The 25576-nt window shown below is 46.1% G+C and overlaps 1 protein-coding gene across 1 annotated transcript in view; it reads right to left on the bottom strand.

Moving 5' to 3' along the window:
• The window catches only part of COL22A1 (collagen type XXII alpha 1 chain), a 325582-nt gene that overhangs the window by 169138 nt on the left and 130868 nt on the right, over window positions 1-25576 (bottom strand). Inside the window, exons 9-12 of the mRNA XM_037892981.2 lie at window positions 25039-25152; window positions 24397-24441; window positions 18698-18751; window positions 16738-16776 (exon numbers count right to left, since the gene is read on the bottom strand). Of these exons, the coding sequence (XP_037748909.2) occupies window positions 16738-16776; window positions 18698-18751; window positions 24397-24441; window positions 25039-25152 (252 nt within the window). The remainder of the gene's footprint in view (window positions 1-16737; window positions 16777-18697; window positions 18752-24396; window positions 24442-25038; window positions 25153-25576) is intronic.

Genomic DNA, 25576 nt, shown 5'->3' with positions numbered 1-25576 from the left:
AGTGCTGGGGCAGTAGCGGCTGCCGGAGCCCAGAGCCCTTTAAATCCCTGCCTGAGCCCTGCTGCCCAAGCCCTGGGGTAGCGATGGCAGGGCTCTGGCGGGGATTTAAAGGGCCCTGGAGCTCCAGCCACCACTACCACCCTGGCCCTTTAAATTCCCACTGGAGCCCTGCTGCCGAAGCCCTGGGGTAGTGGAGGCGGGGCTCCAGAGGGGATTTAAAGGGCCGGGTGGTAGCAGCGGCTGGAGCCCTGAGGCCCTTTAAATTCCCGATGGAGCCCAGCTGCCGCTACCCCAGGGCTCGGGCAGCAGGGCTCAGGCAGGGATTTAAAGGCCTCGAGGCTCCGACAGCCGCTACCACAGCGGAGCCCCAGGCCCTTTAAAGCTCTGCCAGAGCCCCGGGGTAGCGGTGGCAGCCGGGAGCCCCCAGGGCTCCTCAGTGATTTAAAGGGCCCGGGGCTCCACTGCGGTAGCGGCAGCTGGAGCCCTGGGCCCTTTAAATCGCCCCCGAGTCCCGGAGCTCCCAGCCGCCTCTGCAGCTGGCAGCTCGGGGGTGATTTAAATGTAAGCGGGGGAATAGTCCCGCTATTGTGGGGAACTTTCCTGGCTTCTGCACTACCCCGGTGAAGTGGGCTAGCGAAAGGATCTGAGTCCTCACTCCCACTTCCTTTACCCAGTGGCCTCCCTGCTCTTGAGGACTCCCCTTCCACTCTCCTGTCTGGCAGCATCCTCGTAACCCCAACAAGGCTGGGCCCAGGATTCCTGGGGGGCTCAACCTCCAACCCTGCTGTGGTCACCTAGGACAGGGGATAGGGTGTCCCCACTCCGGGGTACTCTCTCTGCACTGGGCACTTCTCTGACCCACTGAACATTACATACAAGTTAAAGCAAATGCAAGTTATTTAATCAACAATTAATTTTTAAAAGGAATAAGGAAAAATGGGAAAGGTTAAAGGAAACACATCAACCCGCTCGGTGGCAGGGAACATCACAAACGGTGTCTCTGGAATGTCAGGGCAGTTCACAGTCTGTTCCTTGTAAGTCCCAGGCCTCCTTCTCAGGCCCTGGCTGTGCTGCAGGGATGCTGTGGGTTGGACACTCGCTCTGGTGATGGCCACACGCTCTCAGGCTCTCAGTGGTAGGACCCTTCTTCCCAGTGTCGCCCCCGCCCTGTCAGGGCTACGATCCAAGCCTGGCCTGCAGAGCCCCTTGGCTGAGGCGTCTCCCTGTGCTGGGCCTGCTGCCCAGGGTCCCCCTCACTCTCCCCAGCTGCTCACTGCACCCAGCTCCGGACTGCGCCAGCCCCAGCTCCACCACTCTGTCTCTGCTGCTCTGCCTCCAGCTCCCTGGGCTGCTTCCCTGGCCTCTCTGCCTCTGGTTGCTGCAGCTCTGCTCCCAGAACAGGGTCTGCTCTCTCTGGGCTGCTTTTCTGGTCCCTCTGGATCTGGCACAGCTCTGCTCCCCAGCTTAGCTTGGGCCCCCGCTTTCTCTTTAGCTCGGCCCCACTCTGTCTGACCCAGGCAAATCCAGTTCACATGGAAGACAGGATTTCCCTGGCCTCCTGACTCCCTGATTAGCCTGCTTGCCCTGTCATTCAGGCTGACCAGGAGCACTGGCCTCTCCCCATTGTTCCTGGGGACTGGCAGTCTCAGGGTCCTGGTTTCCCATAGACCCTTCCCCTTTTAGTACTGGGAGCTAGCCAACCAAAACACCCCCACTGAATGTTAGTAAGGGGGCAACAGTCCCCTTACATAAAGGGCCTGGGGCTCCCAGCCGCCACTACCGCAGCTGGAGCCCTGGGCCCTTTAAATCAAGATTGAAAGGGCCCAGGGATTTAAGGCCCTGCCTTTTCCCGTTGAGACCACACCTTTTCCGGTTGAGGCCACGCCCCCTGCTCAGGACTCCAGCATACCGGTAAGTCCTTTAACTTACTTTCACCCCTGGGCATACCACATGTACTGGCCCACAGCAGAGAAATGAATTTAATCCTTAATGAAAAGAGACAGTTGGTTGACTTATCTGTCAATCAAAAAGGAGGCGAGGGAGTTAAATTGGTGACCCTGCCCCTTAGGAACACACTTTAGAAGTACAACACATCTCTTGTTTAGGATTAAGTTATGTGTATCGTAACAGTCACTTACAGAATTCAAAGGGTTTGTTGCAAGTAACAACTCCACCACACACAGGCATGACTCAAACTTCCTACTAAGATCCCCTCACCCCCCCCAGTCAGATGCAACTAAATATACAAGACAACAACTTCACGCTAAGATCAAAATACAGCACTCTATATTGGTGGAGGTGCTGTCTACACTGATCATTCCAATATTTCACATGAAGTATATTGACATCCCGGGGTAGACAGTGCTACAGACGTAACTTAAATGCAGCTTGTTATATGGGGCTTTGTAGTGGGATCATCTAGTGCAAAGGGGGTTTCGTTATAAAGTTTATATCAGAATGTATCTGTATGTTAAAACAAACTGATTTAATAACAGCAGGGAAGTGGCTCGCAGGTATAGGGAAGAGTCAAGGGATGAATTAGAGTTATTTGTGAGTCTCAAATCCTAGACTGCCGATGCAATGAATATTGAAATAGAAGAATAATCCCTCAGTGGCTTTTTTAAGCTAACAAGTCATGTTTATCTGCCTTTATCCCATTCACTTGCAACTCCTCAAGTAGCTGCCAAGTTTACAAACATGTCTTCAGCTTGAAAACAGCCGTGGCCTATAATCACATATTTTATTTGAAACTCTGGGTTGTGGCCTATGATAATGAAGATGGGAACTATCTAAACAGGAAAGTAATGGCAAAAATCAGCCCTAAACATGCATTTAGACTGTAATTAGCCCTGCTGCCTTCCAATTCAAACAGTAATTCACTTGACTTTTCTTTCACCTATTCATTTTATAGAGGGAGGCATGAGGGAAATGTTAGAAAGTGCATATTCTATATTCTTTTTGTTGTCTTTTTCACACAGTCTCCTTTTTTATGTGGAGGTGCCTCTTATTTTAATAAAAATGAAACTGAATTTCTGACTGAGTCACTCCAACATCAGTAGAGGTGACTCCTGCACTGGCATTGGGAGCCCTTCAAAAGTCAGTCAAATGAGACTAGGTGAGTTACAGGCTTGGAACAATCCTGCTTTGGCACTGTCACAGACTGGGCAAGCTAACAGGTCTTTTCCATGTCTCACTCGTAAGATTCTGTAATTGGCAAGGGATCATTCACCGCGCGTGCCACCAATCCCTAGTCCAGCCCGGTAACTGAAAGTAACGTCCATCTGTACTATATCCAATGTCCTCTTTGCAGTAAGATAATGGTCACAGTCTAATTGAGAAGAGTCTGCATGACAAAACCACCACTGCTAATTGGCACTCTCAGTTAGACGCCATGAGCTGAACAAGAAAGGAAAATGAATTATTGTCTCCCCCCTACAGATGGTCTCTCCAGCTCAGGACTGAGGCTCGTTAGATGAGAATTGTGGGGAATTCTGCACTGCTGTGGTTCATATTATAAACCGTTTTCCGGCTGAGAGCAGGCTGCAGGACTTTCTCCAGAACTATATTCACGTCAGTATTTTTTTCATAAATTGTGCATCTTTTTATTAGTATTTTCAAGGCCCAGAGGAAACTTGTTGCAAAGACGGAAATTCAATCCGGGTCTCCTGAGTCTCAGTCTAGTTAGTGCCAAGGCCACCTCTTCGTCTCTCCTGGTTCCCTAGCATGAGTTTAATCCATTAGACTAGTGGTTCTCAACCAGAGATACACATACGCCTGAGGGTACACAGAGGTCTTCCGGGGGCTACGTCAACTCATCTAGATATTTGCCTAGTTTTACAACAGGCTACATAAAAAGCACTAACAAAGTCAGTACAAACTAAAATTTCATACAGACAGTGACTTGTTTATACTGCTCTATAGACTAGACACTGAAATGTAAGTACAATATTTATATTCCAATTGATTTATTATATAATTATATGGTAAAAATGAGAAAGTCAGCAATTTTTCAGTAATAGTGTGCTGTGACACTTTTGTATTTTTATGTTTGATTTTGTAAGCAAGAAGTTTTTAAGTGAGGTGAAACTTGCGGGTACACAAGACAAATCAGACTCCTGAAAGGGGTACAGCTGTCTGAAAAGGTTGAGAGCCACTGCATTAGACCATGTAGCTTTGGAAGGACACCAGCACTTTCCGCTCCTCCTCCTCTAGCTTTTTGTTTTTCAGAGTTAACAAACTGTGAATTTTGGAGTGAACGAGGCTTTAAAAATTTGTCACAAAACAGCCAACCTGCGGAAATATTTCCATGCAACATTTCATCGACATTTTTAGAAATTTCATTAAACTTTGTGGATGTTCTGTGAAGTTGAAACCAGGTAAATTTAGATGCTTGAGATTTTTTGCGGTGGATATTTCACCCAGCTCCACTTTCTAAAGCTGCTGACCAGAGGTAACACAGATGGCTGCATTCTTGAAAGCACAGGTGCAGAATTGTATTACCTTAATGAGGTTAAAACTCTATTAATATCTTGGCAGATTTCACATCAAAGGTTGCATTACCTTATGCTTCTACAAGAGACCAGCAATTCATCTCAACTAAGAGTTTGTTTTAGATCATTAGTCCAAAAAACAAAACAAAACAAAACAACAAAACCAAACCAAAAAAGAGCCCACTTCAGGCACTGCACTTCATTCTGATTTAATAAATACAGAAGACATAGGGTCTGATTTTCAGGGTTCAGGGGGAGCTACATGTGCTCTCAGCCTCACTGATAAATCAGGCTGTTAATGTACAGGGAATTGATGACAGGCTGGCTAAGAACCCTTACCATATTGTAACCAGATACCGTAATGGTTTCATTCATTGCACAGGGAAAATACAAAGAGCTCAATTGTCCCAGAAGGTCCAGCCCCACTGTGCAAACATGCTGCCCCCAGCTGGAGCTTCATGAGGCACCGAGCCTCAGGGAAACACAAGGGCTTCTGGAGTTCCTGGGGAGAGGAGGTGCTGCACCATTTTCCAGCAGGTCCCTGGTGCACTTCCTTATGAGTATGATGGAAAGACCACAGGCCAGATCCATCTCTGCATCATCAGAGTGGGGCAAAATAGCCAATGATTTTGGCCCATGGCCTTTCCAATACTTTGTACAGCGGGTAGGGGTAGGCGAATGAGGTAGCTGGTGACAGCTTCCCAGTTCTCTAGCCAACTCTGCACTGGACTGGGCCCCAGCATACTGTCCATCCTTTCCCCGCCTTGACCATTCCTCCTCACAAGCCCTTACAGTGGGGATTCTGAAAGAGGATGATGGTAGTGTCATAGAAGTCACCTCTGTCAGCTCTAGGCCCGATAGTGACTCTTCCACATCTAGGATATCCCCTGCTGGGAAGAAGAGGCCAGTTTTTACCCCTTTGCACAGCAGACAGTGCAGTGGGAGAGAAAATTGGGGTCTAAGTATTTCCGTGTGCATTGACTGAGCTCATTACAGTATCTGAAACGACTCCATTCAACAGCTCCAAGATTTGTTTGATTGACTGATCACAGTTTCTAAGAGTTTGAAAAGTTAAAGAAAAACCCCAGCACATTCATACTGTTTGCAGACCTATTTTTGGCTGAACGTACAGAAACCGAGGCCAAAGATCAGCTAGAATTGATTGACTTACAAAGCACTCCCCGTTTCCAAGTTTTGTTGAGGAAAATTACTACGTTTCTACAAGTGCCAGCCAGAGCTCTGTGAGAGAACTGCTGTTTGTGCGGGCCCCTTTGGAAGTATTTACAGGCCTGCTGTTTTTTTTTATTCTGAACACAACACAACACCACAATAGAAGAGTGGAGTCAAATCTGCATTCCACCACACAGAGCAGTGGTCCCCAACCTTTCTGTGGGAATAGCATATTGCTATTCCCAGAAGACTGTGGCGGGCACTTCTCAGTGGCATTTTGGCAGGCGGTTCTCCGGCGGCCGTACTCAGCGGCGGCATTTCGGTGGCAGGGTGTCCTGCAGGGGCACAAAAATGCCCCCACGGGTGCCATGGCCTTGGAGACTACTGGCACAGAGAGAGCCGGACATGAAGGGGTTTGTTTGTAGAGTGGCAGTGCCAATAGTTCCTTTAATGCAGCTTTCCCTGCAGCTCTCAGGGCACATCGAACCAAATGAAGTCAGTGGAGTAAGGCCAGCAAAGACTATGGCTAATTGTGCCTGTGTTTTCTTAAACCCCAAGTGTACTTACAGTGCCTTGTAAATAGTGATAACGGTGTGTGTTTGTCTCTGATCAAATCCTATTTAAATCAACGTGAATGTAAGGTTCAGACAGGCTCCTGCCAAGGAGCTCGGTGCTGAAAAAGTTATAGGAGAGGGTAGAGATGGCCTTGTACTATGTACCAACCCGCCTCGGTTCAGAAATAATGGACAAATGGACACAAGGGGCCAAACTCCAAAGACAGTGTGACCCTATCCTGGATGGCTCTGACAGATACTGGCAGAGTCTGTCCTTTTCCTGGGTAACTTGTCATACCTATAAAGTCTCATCAAGCTGAAGCATTATCCTACTCCTTTGTCCTTGCAGATACACACTCCAGTTAACAACATTGTATATTAGAGTTTGTAAAAGGACCAAAAAAACAAAGTAAACACACAACCAGGAACATGTTTTTGTGACTGTTGTGCCCTAATCCTCTCCCGCCTTTCACCAAAATTAGATATTTGTCTTAAATTTTGAAATGTGAGAAATAGTGAGCAGTTGTGCTACGTAACGTGCTCTTTGTCTCTAGGGAAAAACAATCCTCTCCGCTTTCATCTGTCTTCACTCAGGATCAAAGCTTCCATCAGACAAACAGCTTGCCAGGCACTGGATGGTGAGTGTGCACTGAAGCAGAACAAGAACACAGTCGCCTTTAGCATGACATTGATTAATTTGTACCCTCCAGCCTATAAATAGCACGTGGCGATTGTAGCTCTGCAGCTCCCAGATGATTTGTCAGGTACCAGGTGGATGTTTTGCCCTGTCAGAGAAAGCTATTAACTCGCCCAGCCCAGCTTCCCCAGAGACACTGTTTCTGGCTTTTTTTTACCCCAAGGTTTTTGTCGTATGTTGCACCAGGTCCAAAAGGAATATGTCACACAGCATAGGAAGAGGACACACTTAATAGGTCTCTCTGAATTTAGGCCCTGATTCTGCACTTTCGTCCATGTGGGTTGAAGCCCTGTGCCCACACAGAGTCCCAGTGAATTGCCACAATACAGCCCCGAGACCTGGTGCCCTTTAGGCTGCCCAGGGTAGAATCTTGCCATAAGATTGTGAGCTATTCACGGTAGGCCCAGTCTCGTTGGTCTATAAAGTACTATGTGCCCCTCTGGAGCTGTAAAAACAGTTGATCATAATAACATGCACTCCTCCGTTGGACTGATAAAAAATGTTTCTGATCAAGGCAACGGTTTCCTAGCAGAGTCTTTTCGTATCCCAGTCTTGGTTTGTTACCCAAAAGCATCAGATAGGTGAAATAGCAGCTTTCTGCTGACGTAAGAGAGCCCAGACAGTATTGGCATTTGAAGTTACAGCATCTCGGGTTCGTGTGGCTGGGGCAGAGCACTGGTAATTAAAGTGTGCAAGAAACTTCAAAGTGTGCGAGAAAAGAACAGTGTGGAACAAACGTCCATTCCTCTGGCCATGGTCTCTTGGCTCCATGACCCAGCTGCCTATCTGCCCTAGCTGTCAGAGTCGCTATCTTCAGACTCTAAAGGGGAAGGTCAGCCCGGCAGCAAGCTTTGATAAGGGGTGTGAAATATGGAGAAGGAAGGACCTGACTACCTAACTTTGTCAATCAACTGGAGTATATGACAGTGCCTCTGGTCTTCTTCTGATCTTATGAATGGGTAAGGAGGAGAGGGGAAACTTGACCACAAGAACAGGTGTCAAAGCTTTTAGTGAGGGGGAAAATGGCAGGTAGCATATGGTGGGGTGATGCCTTTGACTGACTACGGGGTCTCCTGGGGGTAACAAAGCTCTGTTTTCTGCAGCACCTCTGGAGGCTGTAATTTACTGGAATAACAGGCTCATTTTATATTCTACACGCACATTAGCTGGTTAGGAAGGCTCTTTTCACCTCCTCTTGACAAGCAGCTCATCCATACCTGTCAGCCGTAATACGTATTAAAGAGCGTTCTGCATCCTGGCCCGGTTATCCGTGACTAAGTCACAGGAATCTCTTTCACAGAACTCTCACCAGAAGAGGAATGGAGAGATGCGAAAGCTTTCTGATACTATTCGTTGTCACACTCGGAGCTGAGTTTGGCCAGGAAATGCCCGAAAGAAAGGTGGTGGAGAGTTTACAGCTTTGTCACTGCCAGCAGATGTCACTGTGTACCAGCGATGGGCCTGGCGGTGAGAGATCGGGGCTGAAAATGTAAGGTAGTGTTCACTTAGATTGTCTAAAGGGGAAAAAAAAATCTGTACAAGCCCTGGAATTCCTGCAGTGTTGAGAACTAAGCTGTAAGGATGCAAAATTATTATTATGTGATCTGGCTTCGAGTTGTTTGTTACAATCTGCAGCTGTTATTCTGGGTCACAGAAACCACTGATTTTATCTAAAACCCTTTAATTATTGTTTAAGGGGAAAGAAGCCAACCCAACCGCAGCTCCTCAGTTATTCAGCTAGCCATGCAGAAGGCACTGTAAGTCCAGGAAAGAGGGTTTAAAAAAAAACTAGAATCATAGAATGAAACTGCCCTGACCGGACAAAGGGATTGAGAGTACATGCGGAAACCACTAACACTTAACCACTATGTACCAGCTTTTATCTGAGACCCAGAAGAAGATTACAAATATTAACTAATCAAAAGACACATGATTATTATTATACAGGTGGTAAACCTAGGACCTAGAGGGTATGTTTACACGGGGATAAAACACCTGCCGCTGGTCCGGGTCAGATGACTCGGGCTCACAGTGCTTGGGGTCCGGGGCTGAAAATTGCTTGTAGACATTCATGCTCGGGTTGATGCCCAAGCTCTGGTTCTCTGGAAGGGTGGAGGGTCCCAGAGCTCTGGTTCAGCCCGAGCCCGAACATCCACCCAGTTGACCCAGGCCAGCTATGGTCATGCTGCAGATCTTTTAGCCCCATGTGGACATACCCAGCAAGATTAAATGCTGAGTGACCTTACAGTCATAGCATTTGAGGCCAGAAGGGACCACCAGATCATCTAGTCTGAACTCCTGCATGTCACAGGCCACGAACACCACGCAGCACCGGCAAACTAAATCCAACAACCTTAGATAAGTCAGTAACAGAGCTAGGAATGGAACCCAGGAGTCTTGATTTCTAGTTGCCCTGCTCTAACAAGTTTATTTATGAAATAAAAAACAACGCATCCCTATCTCACCTTGCCCCAGTCATGAAAACCACCAGCTGCAACATCCTCAGAACTTTGCTGATTTCTGCTGTGAATCAGGTTCTAAGAAGTTCAGCTTCCCCCAGCCATTCACTGTAAGTGAAGAATGCTGATTGGTAGCATTTCAAACACTGATGAGCAAGTGTCTCCAAATGTTCATGTGTTTCCCCCCATGCTTTGGTGCCCAAAAGTAGTGAGGAGGTTACAAGGAAGCCACCCATCCACTGACTCATTCCACCAAGGCCATCTATATATTAAAAGGGATTTTTATTAATTATTGTTACTGTTATTTGTGTTATGGTAGCAGCTAGAGGGCCCAAGTGAGACTGGGGTTCCATTATACAAGGCACCTTACAAACACATAGTGAGAGACAGTTACTACCTCAAAGACACACAAAGCGTAGGAGAAAGGAACTATTAATACCCACACAAAGGTACTGAGGTGCCTAAACCCCAGACTTAAGTCCCATCTTTAGGTACCACTGCAATCCACAAAAGCCCTGCTCAGCTGCTGGCTAACCCTGTAGGTGCCTAAGCTCACTTGGAGGCTAACTTTTTACAGTAGGCGGTGGAGTTCCCTAGATACCTCTGAGACTAACCAATTTATTTGAGCATAAGCTTTCGTGAGCTACAGCTCACTTCATCGGATGCATACTGTGGAAAATACAGAAGATTTTTTATACACACAAACCATGAAAAAATGGGTGTTTATCACTACAAAAGGTGTTCTCTCCCCCCCACCCCCCTCTCCGGCTGGTAATAGCTTATCTAAAGTGATCACTCTCCTTACAATGTGCATGATAATCAAGGTGGGCCATTTCCAGCACAAATCCAGGTTTTCTCCCCCCCCCCGCCCCACACACAAACCCACTCTCCTGTTGGTAATAGCTTATCTAAAGTGATCACTCTCCTTACAATGTGTACGATAATCAAGGTGGGCCATTTCCAGCACAAATCCAGGGTTTAACAAGAACGTCTGAGGAAGGAGGGGGGAGGGGAGGAGGAAAAAACAAGAGGAAATAGGTTACCTTGCATAATGACTTAGCCACTCCCAGTCTCTATTCAAGCCTAAGTTAATTGTATCCAATTTGCAAATGAATTCCAATTCAGCAGTCTATCGCTGGAGTCTGGTTTTGAAGTTTTTCTGTTGTAATATCGCAACTTTCATGTCTGTAATCGCGTGACCAGAGAGATTGAAGTGTTCTCCGACTGGTTTATGAATGTTATAATTCTTGACAAGTGGACTCTCTCCTCAGGCCCTACGCTACCAGCACTCCCAGCTATCTTCGAGACACCATTGACTTTCTGAGGAAACTACAGTCCATCAGTGATCTTCCAGAAAACACCATCTTGGCCACTATGGATGTAGAAGCCCTCTACACCAACATTCCACACAAAAATGGACTACAACCTATCAGGAACAGTATCCCCGATAATGTCACGGCAAACCTGGTGGCTGACCTTTGTGACTTTGTCCTCACCCACAACTGTTTCACATTTGGGGACAATATATACCTTCAAGTCAGCGGCACTGCTATGGGTACCCGCATGGCCCCACAGTATGCCAACATTTTTATGGCTGACTTAGAACAGTGCTTCCTCAGCTCTTGTCCCCTAACACCCTTACTCTACTTGCGCTACATTGATGACATCTTCATCATCTGGACCCATGGAAAAGAAGCCCTTGAGGAATTCCACCATGATTTCAACAATTTCCATCTCACCATCAACCTCAGCCTGGACCAGTCCACACAAGAGATCCACTTCCTGGACACTATGGAGCTAATAAGCGATGGTCACATAAACACCACCCTATACCAGAAACCTGCCGACCACTATACTTACCTACATGGCTCCAGCTTCCATCCAGGACACACCACACGATCCATTGTCTACAACCAAGCTCTAAGATACAACCGCATTTGCTCCAACCTCTCAGACAGAGACAAACACCTACAAGATCTCTATCAAGCATTCTTACAACTACAATACCCACCTGCGGAAGTGAAGAAACAGATTGACAGAGCCAGAAGAAGTCACCTACTACAGGACAGGCCCAACAAAGAAAATAACAGAACGCCACTAGCTGTCACCTTCAGCCCCCAACTAAAACATTTCCAGCACATCATCAAAGATCTACAACCTATCCTGAAAAATGATCCCTCATTCTCACAGATCTTGGGAGACAGGCCAGTGCTCGCTTACAGTCCCCAATCTGAAGCAAATACTCACCAGCAACCACACACCGCACAACAAAACCACTAACCCAGGAACCTATCCTTGCAACAAAGCCCGATGCCAACTCTGTCCACATATTTATTCAAGTGACACCATCATAGGACCTAATCACATTAGCCACGCCATCAGGGGCTTGTTCACCTGCACATCTACCAATGTGATATATGCCATCATGTGCCAGCAATGCCCCTCTGCCATGTACATTGGCCAAACCGGACAGTCTCTACGCAAAAGAATAAATGGACACAAATCAGACATCAGGAATCATAACATTCAAAAACCGGTAGGAGAACACTTCAACTTATCTGGCCACTCAGTAAAAGACTTAAGGGTGGCAATTTTGCAACAGAAAAGCTTCAAAAACAGAGTCCAATGAGAAACTGCTGAGCTTGAATTAATATGCAAACTAGATACCATTAACTTGGGTTTGAATAGAGACTGAGAGTGGCTGGGTCATTACACATATTGAATCTATTTCCCCATGTTAAGTATCCTCACACCTTCTTGTCAACTGTCTAAATGGGCCATCTTGATTATCACTACAAAAGTTTTTTTCTCCTGCTGATAATAGCTCATCTTAATTAATTAGCCTCTTACAGTTTGTATGGCAACTTCCACCTTCACTGTATGTATATATCTTCTTACTATATGTTCCATTCTACCATTCTATGCATCCGATGAAGTGGGCTGTAGCCCACGAAAGCTTATGCTCAAATAAATTTGTTAGTCTCTGAGGTGCCACAAGGTTCTTTTTATGGATAAGTGTAACATCCACCTTGCTAGTGACCTAAGTTTGTACCTAGGACTTCATGAATGTCTATAGCTTGAACTAAAGGACTAACTCCCATAGCTGGCAGCTGAAACAGACTCATCTGTGCAAATCAGACACAGAGTGGGAAGTGTGACACATACTGAACAGTGGATTATACAAGCACACCTGTTTGCACATGCAATTAACTGCTTGTGTGTACAAGTTCAAATTTTGTGATTACAATGTAATATTTGGGGCACAAGGCCTGGGCACTGTGTCTGTCACTCTCCTGGTTTGTACATACCTACTTCAGTACCCGAAGGTACAACACACAAGTCATCCCTGTAATACCTAGGCAAAACAGGGCAAGTTAAGGATGCCGTTTCAGCTTTCATTATGAATGCTCTCATTTTCTAAATCAAATAAACTCGTATTCCTAAACTTTCCAATGCAGAGCGGAGGATTTCAGCCAGGGTTGTTGTTTGTTGGTTTGTCATCAGTAATGTACTTGGCGCTGTACTATATTGAAATATAAAGATGCTCCATGTCCTGATCGATGTCAGTAGAGTTACACTGGCATTTACTCCATTTACTCGCCACCAGCAGGTTTAACGGCCCACAATCCCAGAAGTGCAAGTAAGAACATAAGAGTGGCCCTATTGAGTCAGACCAGAGGTTCATCCACCCCAGTATCCTGTCCTCCGACAGTGGCCAGTGCCAGGTGCCCCAGAGGGAATGAACAGAACAGGTAATCATCAAGTGATCCATCCCTGTCGCTGATTCCCAGCTTCTGGCAAACAGAGGCTGGGGACACCATTCTTGCCCATCCTGGCTAATAGCCATTGATGGACCTATCCTCCATGAATTTATCTAGTTCTTTTTTGAATCCTGTTATGGTCTTGGCCTTCACAACATCCTCTGGTAAGGAGTTCCACAGGTTGACTGTGCATTGTGTGAAGAAATACTTCCTTTTATTTGTTTTAAACCTGCTGACTATTAATTTCATTTGGTGACCCCTAGTTCTTGTGTTATGAGAAGGAGTAAATAACACTTCCTTATCTACTTTCTCTACACCAGTCATGATTTTATAAAACCTCAATCATATCTCCACTTTGCCATCTCTTTTCCAAGATGAAAAGTCCCAGTCTTATTAATCTCTCCTCCTATGGAAGCCGTTCATACCCCTAATCATTTTTGTTGTCCTTTTCTGAGCCTTTTCCAATTCCAATATATCTTTTTTTAAGATGGGGTGACCACATCTGCACGCCGTATTCAAGATGTGGGCGTACCATGGATTTATATAGCAGCAACATGATATTTTCTGTCCTATTATCTACCCCTTTCTTAATGATTCCCAGCATTCTGTTTGCTTTTTTGACTGCTGCTCCAGCACATTGAGTGGATGTTTTCAGAGAAGTATCCGCATTGACTTCAAGATCTCCTTCTTGAGCGATAACAGGTAAATATAAAGCTATCATGGTCGAGACGAAGGGACAGAGAGAGGTGTTTTATTCCACCATTTTGGGGGCAAAGGGAAAACATGCCAGGAGGTGTGCGAGTCCTCTGATGCCAGGTATACCAGGTCAGTGAACCTTTTCAGTGAAACATACACACGCTCTCTTCCTCTTCTGCTGGGAGTACACAGTATATCTAGCATGGTTAGGCACGTGACACTTCCGCTGCCAAATGTGCCAGTTACTTCAATCACACCAGCACCCCTTCTTCTGACATACGCATACCCCGTTCCACTATTGCTACATGCATCAGCCACACTCAGCAGACCCACACCTTCTGTGCTGCTGATCTCAAAAGTCACGCCGGGCAGGTGTCAGCTCTTCTGCTACTTAATCAGTGGACATGCTCAGCAATAGCACATTCTCCTCCTGCTGTCAAACATGCCAGCCCTGCTCAGCAGAGACACACCCTCCACCAAGAACTCTACCAAAACATGCCTAGACCATGCCCATGTTCTCTATGGGCAAATATACAAAACGCAGCTCCTTTGTTACTAAATGCAGGCCCACTGACTGCCTCTGCTGGCGAACGTACCAAATACACAGAGCTAACTAGCCATAAATTCGTGGATCTTTATGCACACATGTTGGTGGGCAGCTATCAAGGATGCCCCTTGGCTACCTAACCAGAGAAGTTCAGCACAGATGTTGTATCCGGTTTTCAATCAAAACTTGCATGCTCACCGTATTCCTCAGTAGGGTGACAAAGGCAGGAGGTGGCACTTCCTACCATTCAGATCCTTCTTGACCGGATCAGACCTTATTTCTACTACAGCACCAACATACTAAATATAACGGTTTTAATCAGGGCCAAGTGACCCTTGCCACATGAAAAACACTGGCTGATTTCTAAAGACTGCATTGTGAATCTAGGTTTCAGAGCAGCAGCCGTGTTAGTCTGTATTCGCAAAAAGAAAAGGAGTACTAGTGGCATCTTAGAGACTAACCAATTTATTTGAGCATAAGCTTTCGTGAGCTACAGCTCACTTCATCTGATGAAGTGAGCTGTAGCTCATGAAAGCTTATGCTCAAATAAATTGGTTAGTCTCTAAGGTGCCACTAGTACCCCTTTTCTTATTGTGAATCTAGAATGTCTATCATAGGCCAAATTCTGCTTGTCAGTGGGAAAGTTTGCATGTATATCACTGCAGAAATTTGCCCTACATTCTTCCCATGTCTATAGGCTGCCTTAGTAACATTTCTTTAATAAGCAACCTTACTTTGCAATGTAAGAAGGTCAAATGGTGCATTTCGGATATATATGATCAATAGATTATAATCAGAGAAAGTAGAGATAAGAAGGTTCAAATGGTAATAAACTCCATCTCTCCCTGCCAGTGCAGGATTCTTCCCTACAGGACATTTACTAATGAATTGTCCAATATAGTTTTAAATAGTCCAAGCAATGTGATGCCCACTGTTTCCTTTGAGAGTTCAGCAGACTATTACATAGAGTCATAGAATCATAGAATATCGGGGTTGGAAGGGACCTCAGGAGGTCATCTAGTCCAACACCCTGCTCAAAGCAGGACCAATCCCCAACTAAATCATCCCAGCCAGGGCTTTGTCAAGCCTGACTTTAAAAACCTCAAAGGAAGGAGATTTTACCACCTCCCTAGGTAACCCATTCCAGCGCTTCACCACCCTCCTAGTGAAAAAGCTTTTCCCTAATATCCAACCTAAACCTCCCCCACTATAACTTGAGACCATTACTCCTTACTCTATCAAACATCTCATGGTCCGCACACTTTATGTCTTCCTTCTCCATTTCATCCCATTATCCCCTGGTACCACCCTAATTAATTATTTCCATTCCTCCACTAATGATCAAATATTTGTAGAGTTTCTCCATGTCCCCCCAGAATTATCACTTAGCCAGGCTAGGCACATTTGGCTCTTTTAATCTTTCCACATTGGGCGATACCTTCAGCCCTCAATCTTTTTTTCTTGCTCATCTCTATGTTCTCCAGTTTGTCAGTGTCATTCTGGTGCCGAGACTGAGTGTGATATTCTCAGTATGATTGTAACACAGGGATAGAGTTGGACTATTATCTCTCTCCTCCATAATGTCATGCTTTGCCTATGCAGCCTAAATTTGCATTGACTGTTTTGGCTGCCATATAACCTAGAAACCCATGTCTAGTTTGCCAAGCACTATCCTCACCATGCTTCATTAGCCATTCCTGATTTCCACTGAATATATTTTCCCAGATAGAAAACAAAGCATTTCTCCAAGTGAATCTCATTTTGTTACTTTGCATCCATATTTTTAACTTCTCTAGACTCTATTTCTCTGTCCTTATTAATATTTGCAATAACATGAACATGCAGTTTTCTCCCTCTTTCAGATTAATGAAAATATTTGATAAGATGGGACTATGTGTGAGTCCCTTCAGTACTCGGATACCTCTGTAAAAATCAATGCACTGCCACTTATCAGTACCTTTTGTTCACGTTTCTTGAGCCAGTTTTTGATCCATTAGACGAAGCCTGATTCTCCATTGCATTGCTCCTTGTGTAGTCCTTCCCACTTGTCCAAGTGAGTGTTACCATTCTGATGTGATTGCATTTAAACACACTTTGCTCAGCGGGAACTGAGACTACCCCAGGGGCAAAGCAGTGACAAATCTTAACATTTCTGATGAAGTGTGTGCGAGAAAGTATATCACTTCCTTTACTAAAATCCAACCAGTGTGTATCTCCTGAATTTTCTTTCTTCATAATGGTCTCCCTCCTGCAGGTCTTACTCTGGAAGCTCCCATGGGTTCCAAAATTAGAATTTGAGCTAAACAAAGTCATGGAGTGAGCTATGATCTAACTGTGTTGTATAATTAACAATATCACCATACCTGTTCTCCCTTCTGTCCTCTGCCATATGCTCCTCTGCCCTAGAAAGGAGAGGGAAGGTAAATTTAATATATAATAATGCTACATTGCAACTTTTATTCAAAGATCTCAAAGCACTTTATAAATATTAATTGTCAAAACACCCGTGTAGATTTTATTATTCTTTATTTATACAGGTGCATATGTGCATGGCCCTTTACTTGAAGAAAAGCACAAGACAGAGATCCTGCTCTGGAATAGTTTATAATCTAAGGTCATGGTCCTGCAATTGGCCCACAGAGGTGCAAGGGTCTGTCCCTGTGGGTCCAACTTCAGGATCAGGAGCGAAGTTCAGACAAAACATAAGGCGAGATGGAGATAAACCCTGGTGGGAGAGGAAGACAGGATGTGCAACAACAAAATCATGTGGTTGCTTAGGAAATTACCTACGCTTCTTCAGAGTTACACTTTTTTATTTAATTAAAGATGCACTTATTATATAGATCAATATTATTATACCTATATAACAGGGCAGCACAAACAGGTCAAGTGACTTCCCCAGTTCAGACAACAACCGAGACCTTCTGAACCCCAGTATCTGCATTTCAAGCACCAGACCACACTTATCCCTTATTCTACATAAGATGTTAGTTAATATTTATGACATTAAGCTTCCAAAAACAGAGATACTCTCAGCTTTAATTAGTCCTGATCGCCGTTAAAAACCCAGACTTTTTTCTCTATTAAATAATGAGCCAGAGGGTGGCATTTTTTATCAGGAGCAACTGATTGAAATGAGATCCCAATGTCACCTTAATGTAAACAGCAAAGATCGACTCTTTCCTTTGTATGTCAATGCACCACAGTGTCCCTCCTGGATGTGCTATGCAGTCAATGTATCCAATTCACACATTTGAACTAAAAGGCCAACAACAGGCCAACTAGCTGTCGGGTTGAGTGACAAAGCATTGAAACGCACAGAGAATGGCATCAGCTGACTGACACTAGAAGGGTGAATATCATCCCTGCTCGGAGGATGAGCACAAGCTGCATGGAGAATACTGACCCTTGAAGAGCAGAGTGGGCCAGAAGACTCCATTCCAGGGAGCTGGAAGGATCAACGGCCCAGGAAATGGCCTGGTAGTGGACGAGAAGAAGCAGTCCTTGGTAGTTAGGACACTGGGATGTGAAATCCTGTAGTATAGGGTGGGGCAGGGCTCTCCTCTCTTCCAGCCAACTGGGAGGAACTCCCTGGAGGAGGACAGTATATAGACAGGGCCTTCTCCCTTAGAACACAGGAAACACTGGCAAGAGAAGGAAGCCAGAGCCAGAAGGCTAAACTCCAGGGAGAGACACTTATACTATGGCAGGGAAAGAGCTCTTTGTAGATGGTTGAAGAGCCAGAGATATGTGGGAATCTTTGGATTGCAGTGATGGACGTTATCAGTGGGACTGTTTGCGGTCATTAAAAAGCCCCAAGTGGAGGGTGGTAGGACTTACAAGGAAGGCTGTGGTGGGTCCATAAAGGTATGTCTGCACTGCAGTTAAACACCCATGGTTGGCCTGTGTCAGCTGAGCTCATGCTGCCGGGCTATAGAACTGCAGTGTAGATGTTCAGGCTCAGGCTGGAGTAGCCCGAGCTCTGGGACCCTTCCCCCTTGTCAGGATTCAGAGCTTGGGCTCCAAACCAAATATCTACACAGCAATTTCACTGTCCTGCAGCCTGAGCCCTGCAAGCCCAAGTCAGCTGACCCAGACCAGCCATGGGTGTCTAACTGCAGGGCAGATATAACCTAAGGGGCCATGAAGACAAAGAACAGAGGGAGTCTGCTGAAAATAGAACTCTGGCCATGAGGGACCGCTCAGTAAGCCAAACTCCTTTCACAGTACCATAAGCCCCATGCAATCAGTAAGAGAACAGCCATTTTCCCATCGCTCATATTCCACTACAAGATCAGTCAGCCTCTGACAGCTCTGACTTACCGAGTCTCCTTTTTCTCCTTTTAGACCAGGAAGTCCTTGGCTGCCACTTTCTCCCTGCAGGAGAGGAAAGGGATGTGAGCACCACAAGACTATAAAGTATATTGCTCTTCCGAAAGGCACACGGCCATTGCTGATTGTGCCTAAGAATTGATTCAACTCAACAGTTGCCCCACGTTAACATTTGTATATTCAATATTTCAAATGTGTCTTTGTTATTTAAGTGTATCAAAGATTTGTCTCCCAATACTGAAGCCCACATTCCTCAAAGCCCCAACTTAACAGCTAGCAACAGAGCAGGTGCTGCTGCAATCAGAAAGCCCACCCATGCATCACTTTGTTTCCAGTACATGGGAAGCTTGGGTGTTGGTGTATGATTTATATGCAGTCGTGGATTTTAAAATACGCATGGAATCCTCGAAGGGGCAATGTCAAGGCAAAAAGATGTCTCCCTTGAGCACCCTCAGAAGGCCTTACCTTTACAATTCCTTTTCAATACAGTGAGGATTCCCAGCCTTTGAAATGTGGGCTGCATTAGATCCCGAGAGCTCTATCCCTTAGTTGTTAAAATAGTTCAAAAAAGGGGGGAAATAATGAAAAATTTCAAAAATGTCAGTCATCTCTGTTTTGTCGGTTCCAAAAAGGAACCATTTTTCACTTACTCCGAATTTGTCGTGAACATTTTGGTTTCAGAAAATTTTAGGTTTTGTTTTTTTCCATGTTGTGGGGTTTTCTTCCCTGGCCCCCCTTTTTCTATTTTGAAAAAGGCAGCAAGAAAGGGAAAGGGGAAAATGAGAAAGAGGAGGAAAAGAAAAGCGATACACTGAAAAAATGTGGGGTTTTTTTTCCATTTTCCCATTTTATCCATAAAAACTAGAAAAATAAAAAATATATATATTTGTGAAAAATCCAGATTTTTGTTTTGTTTTTGTTCAGAAAATTCCTACCAGCTCTGGAGCTGAATTCTGTGTCATTTAGGGGTAAAAACAAAGATGGGTTTGAATGCTCTTCTACACCCCAATCACGGACAGGGGCCAGTTCAGCCCCTACCACAACTCAGAGCAACCTCAAGGCTCCTCTTGCTGGAAGCTCTTACATCAGTCAGGGGTTGCTGGACTCCTACATCCTACTCCAGGAGGGACTGGGAATAGGGTGACCAGACATCCTGTTTTTAAAGGGACAGTGCTGTATTTAAGTCCTCCTGCCTGTGTCTCGACTTTTTCTTAAAAACGGGCAGATTGTCCCGTATTTTCTGTCTCGCCCCCATCAGTACTGGCGGGTCCTGCTGCTGGCCGGATCCCTGCTCACCAGCCACCTGCCCACCAGGAGTAAATGGGTCGGGGGGGGTGTCCAGTGGCCAATGATGGGGGTGGGTGTGCAAGGCTGGTGGCGGGGCAAAGATCCAGTGCACGGGGCCAGCCACTCTCCCTGCTGGTCCATCAGCGCAGCCCCTGCTGCATGCCGGCTCTCAGCCAGAAGGGCCCCGCTCCCATCCCATTTCCAGCAGGCACTGGCTTCGTGCTGCAGTGGTTGGTGAGTGCAGGCAGGTGCCAGGCGGCGGCCGGTTACGTGTTGCCTCTGTTGCCCACCCATCAGCCTTTTACCTGTTCCCCCTCTCGCTGTCCTCTCCCTGCTTTGCCCTTTGCGCCCCCCACCCCCAGCCCCGCTGCTCCTCCATATCCCTTCCGGTGGGGCACGTCCCGCTCCCAGCTCTGTGTGGAGAACCAACCCCCGTCAGAGCACTCAGCTCATCAACAGCCTGGCCAGCAGACTCCTCCCTTTCCCCACTGCCTCTGGCTGGGCTGGCGCCCTCGGGGAAGCCCAAGACCTCCAGCTTGGGGCGCTGGCCAGGAGGAGCCAAGCCCTGCATGTGCCAAAGCCCCACACAGCGCTGGCATGGTGGGGAAGCCTCTCGGCCCCTCAGCTAAGCTCTGGAGCGAGGGCGGGAAGCGATTTCCAGCCTGTTCGTTCCCCAAACCTGCAGGCTTGCAGCAGCCCCAGAGGCAGGAGCTTAGTACCCTCTTCACCCAGCCCAACCCCTCAGGTCCTGCCCCCAGGGAGCATGAGGCTACTCCATCCCCAAGCACCCTTCCCTGCTGAGCCACCTCTCTGGCTGAGTTCACTGAAGCTCATGCAGTCAGGTTCCCCGGGCCCTGGTGCACACTGCATCCCTAGGGCTTAACCCCTTCCTGCCCTTGCTGTAGCTGTGGGGACAGGAGGCAGCTGGGATATGTTGGTGGTCAGCAGCAGCCTGGAGGTGTTAGCTGCCTTAGGACATTGTGCAGGCAGGAAGGGACAAACTGCTTCCAGCCATGATGGTGGGGAAGGAAGAAATGAGCTCTGAAAAGACACAGGCCAGGTCATCCCTTCCCCCGCCCCCCCGCCCCCGCCGCCTCCCCTGCGACTGGAAGCAGCTCCCGTCCCTTCCCTCCTGCACAGTGCTGAAAGGCTGCTGCTGGCCACATTCTGGTGTGAACCCTGGCAGAAATCGCGTGGGGGGGGGGGCATGTGATCCCACGGCCCCACCCCCACCCCATTGCCTTGGGAAGATGCAGCACCAGGTACCAGGAGAGGCGCTCCATCCCGGGGGCCCAGCAAGGCATGGAGGGCAGAGAAGGCCAGGCAGGGAGGGTCAGGTCAGTTGGTCGGTCACCCCCCCACCCCATGTGAGAGAGGTGTACGGAAGTGTGTGTGGGTCACCTCTCCCCATGTGTGTGGGGGGGGAGGTAGGGGTGTGTGTGTGTCACCCCTCCCTCTGTGAACCCTAAAAGACAAGAACGTAAATAAAAATAATCCAGCTACACAGTATTTCTTTTTAACAGGGGCTCAGTCAACTTGATGTGAATTTGAATGTTTGTATGGCATAGTTCTGATTGGTTGCCATTGAACTCGCTTGAATACGAGTAATTATACCAGGTGTCCTGTATTCAGCATAGGGAAATATGGTCACCATAACTGGGAAGGAACAGCGTAGAGCTAGCTACAATAGATCTTGCAGCAGCCCAAGATTTCCCCATTCTGGATAAAATGGGATTTAACCATGATTTCTGAGATGGTGCTGAATTCAATTTGCCCTTGTCCACACTTGTAACTAAGAAGTGTTCAGCTCCATCACTTACTGAGCCCCTTGTTGGGACACATACTTTCTCTGATGGAGACAACCCAGACAGATGCGATGAAGTCTAATTCTTTAATTAGACCAGTAAGAAGGTGCACATTTTTAACAGGGAGGGTAATTAACCCTTGGAACAACTTACATGGGTTGTGGTGGATTCTCCATCACTGACAACTTTTAAATCAAGATTGGATCTTTATTTTTCTGAAAGATCTGCTCTAGGAAACAGGAATTAATTCAGGGAAGTTTATGGCCTGTGTTATACAGGAGGTCAGGCTAGATGATCGCAGTGTTCCTTGCTGGCCTTAGAATCCTATGAAAATAGGTGTGAAAAGCATGCTGCATCCAAGAATAATTAAATAAAGATGGTGTTATAACAATTGTATTCTGCAGCACATTAACAACCAAACTCAGTCAGCCCTGTACACAAGCTGATTCTTCCAAGTCTGTTTCTGCTTCTTTCTCTAATTTTTTTTGTTGCTACATCTCCTTCCAAAACAAAACATTCAGTGTCACAGTACATTACCCTCACTTTGACAACATAGTGGGCTGAGGCAGAGACAATCACCTCTAAAGGAGCTTTTCCTTTCTCTAATCTCTACGAGTTCCATGGTTTGCCCTGGGTTATGGGATTTAAACTGAAGAAAAATAGAAGGTTAAACTTCCTCCCCACTTTCTGATTTTCGCTCAGTTCCATGGAATATTCACAGGAGTCAGACAATGTCACAATAAGTGCAGGTTTCAGAGTAGCAGCCGTGTTAGTCTGTATTCGCAAAAAGAAAAGGAGTACTTGTGGCACCTTAGAGATTAACAAATGTAGTAGAGCATAAGCTTTCGTGGGCTACAGCCCACTTCATCGGATGCATAGAATGGAACATATAGTAAGAAGAAACACATACAGAGAAGGTGGAAGTTGCCATACAAACTGTAAGAGGCTAATTAATTAAGATGAGCTATTATCAGCTCAGGAGAAAAAAACTTTTGTAGTGATAATGGCACCAAGACCACTTAGAGAGAGAATTAAATAAGTCTGCTTTACAGCCTTAGGTAAGAGGCAGTTGGCTTTTAGCTCATGTGGTAGAGGCTCATGCTTTAAGCTCCAGAGGCCCCAGGTTCGATCCCGCCCACCAACGACCCGGGTCTGTTGGCCTTACACATGTACAGGCTGGTGGAGAGGGGATACTCTCCTTTGGGCTGCCTAAAGACCAACAGTCTAGCCTAGATATTAACTGGTCCACAAATGCCATAAAGGGCTTCACATCCATTTACTAATTAATCTTCACAGCATCCCTGTGAGGCAGGCACAAAAAATTAGCTCTATTTAGTGGATAGGTAAGATAAGTGTAAGGGAGGCTAAATAACCTCCCCTCTCCCACACAGTGATTCATCAGCAGAGCTTGGATTAAAATTCAAGAGTCCCCAACTCCTGCATCTGTGCACAGCTCATTAGATCACTATTACACAAACCTTATAGGTCCTTGGATGCACATGGGTTGTGGAACATCAAAGCCAGGTGATTACTAGCTGTAGATCAGTGAATAAGGCTTGCTATTCAATCCTCCATCTACAGAACTGTGTTCACATCATTTTACTGAGAGTGAAGTGGGATAGTCACTAGTGTTTCTGGAGTCTGTTGCAGGGCTGTGCCAGTGGATGAGACAACATACATTTTCTTTCTTTTGTTTTATCATTGCCATCCTTTTGTGTTCTTCTCACACTCATTTCTCATGGTTCTGTCATTCTGAAGAATAGCCCATCATCACTTAAGCTGTCACAGATGAAAATAGGAATGGGGCTATTTATAGTCCCATGGAAACAACGGGCCAAATTCTCAGCCATTTTAAACAGGTGCAGATTAAAGTCAACAAGCCTGTCTCCATTTGCCCCTGCAGAAAATATATACCCAAAGTATTTCTTTTGGCATCCCGGAAACATTTAACTATTGACAGTACAGCAAGCCTCTCCAAAAAGCCAGGCTTTGGGATTTTAACCTTACCATACAGCATAAGTGAGCTCCCTCTCACACTTCATGAGAAGTCAGCATCATCCAGCTAAGTAGGATATAGAATCATCGGGGGAAAGAATGTTTGGTTTACTCTGTGCATTCTAAGAAGAAACCTAATTAGAAATATAGCCCATATTTAACTTCACCCCATGATTCAAATGCTCTTGCTGGGATACTGGATTACAGGGCTCCATTCTCCTACCCCTGTCTCAGTAAAGTTCTGGTGGATGATGAACAGTAATGATGTGGCCTTTTAGCTTGGGGACAGTGCAGAATTACTGAAGACTCGCCATCGAAGTTGTGATGTCAGCCTCGTGGATAACACTCGTTTGAGAAACAGCCAATGTAGAAACAAAAATGTTGTATGTTAGTGCTTCTAGAAGCTACATAAAGCCACTTCAGTGAAACTTGGGGGTGAGCATAGTCAAGACACGCACACTAACTACTGCATTCCCCATAGCCCACCTTGGACACATCCAACCCTTCTCTTGTCTGCTGTTAGTTAATTGGACTGTCATAGAGAATAACCCAGCACCTCATATGGTATTTTTAAATAGACAAAATGGAAAACATACTACTGACCTTTGGACCTCTAGGACCTTCAGGGCCAGCTGGGCCCCTCTCACCCTAAAGAGAGAACAAGGAGACTATTTGGAGACTGCTCTTCTCACTACATGCCAGCACACTAAGGGCACACCAGAGACATTAGAAAGAGCCCCACAATGGAAGAGTCCATTTCAGCGGGCAATGGACGAGAAGCTACACATCCTCAAGGTTTGAGCAATGACACACTAAAAGAAAAAAGTCAGCAACGAAAGTATTGCAGCAGTGCTAACATCTTAAAGGCCACATTCACTGCTGATTTAAACAGGCTCAACTCCACTAAAGGCAAAGGGATTGTTTCTGCATGGCTCACATTTACCCTACCAGCCTATTCCTATTATGTCTTACAAAACCTGTATTTAAAAGGGGTGGTAACAATTGCTGCTTCATTTTCTAGGTTGATCTCCAGAAGCCACAATCTGGATCAAGATCCAATGAACTGGGTGCTGACAAAACCCCTAAAACACAGTCCTTTTCCCCAACAAGCTTACAATCTAGGAGTCTGTGATCCTGCCTGGCGCTGCAGGTCAAGGTCCTCTACCAGATCTTACTCCCAAAACCAAAGGGGCTAGCCAGGGAGAAGAAACAAAGGCTCCCAAAAGAGAACAGAGTCACACTCACCTTTTCTCCAGCAGGACAGGAACAGTTGAGGGTGTGTTGGGGGCCCACTTGTTCGCTGCCGACAGTGGGTCTTATTTCAGCAGGTGGCGCTTCAGTCACGACCGTCACCTGGCACTAAAACCAAACAGCTCATGTCATTATCAGGTCTTCCCTTCTCGAAATCTCGTTGGCCTTTGATCCACTTTATGGCAGCCAAATTGGTATTTATTGAAACATGTTGCTAACTGTGTCAAATTCCAGAGACTTAGGGATCAGAAGAATCAAGTGGGTTTTTTTGGATTTGGGGTTTTTAAAACTGCTGGTGAAAGGTACCAGTCTGGACCCTGCAAACCTGTTTATGCCAACAGGAGCTACAGCAGCGACTGAGGCACTGCACGCTTCTTCCACACTGTGCTGGTGTTTTTCGCAATGCAGACCTCTGTCCGTTGGCAAGTGGGCTGAGACTACTAACTAGCAACTGTTGCTGTCTGCGCTCTTTCCATACAGCAGCAATAGGGAACACACTGACTCCTTTTAAGTGCAATTGTTATTCTTCATT

Source organism: Chelonia mydas, chromosome 2, assembly GCF_015237465.2.
Source record: "Chelonia mydas isolate rCheMyd1 chromosome 2, rCheMyd1.pri.v2, whole genome shotgun sequence".
Classification (NCBI taxonomy): Eukaryota; Metazoa; Chordata; order Testudines; family Cheloniidae; genus Chelonia; species Chelonia mydas.
The sequence above is the reverse complement of the archived record's forward strand: the minus strand, read 5'-3'. Positions and strand labels throughout refer to the sequence as shown.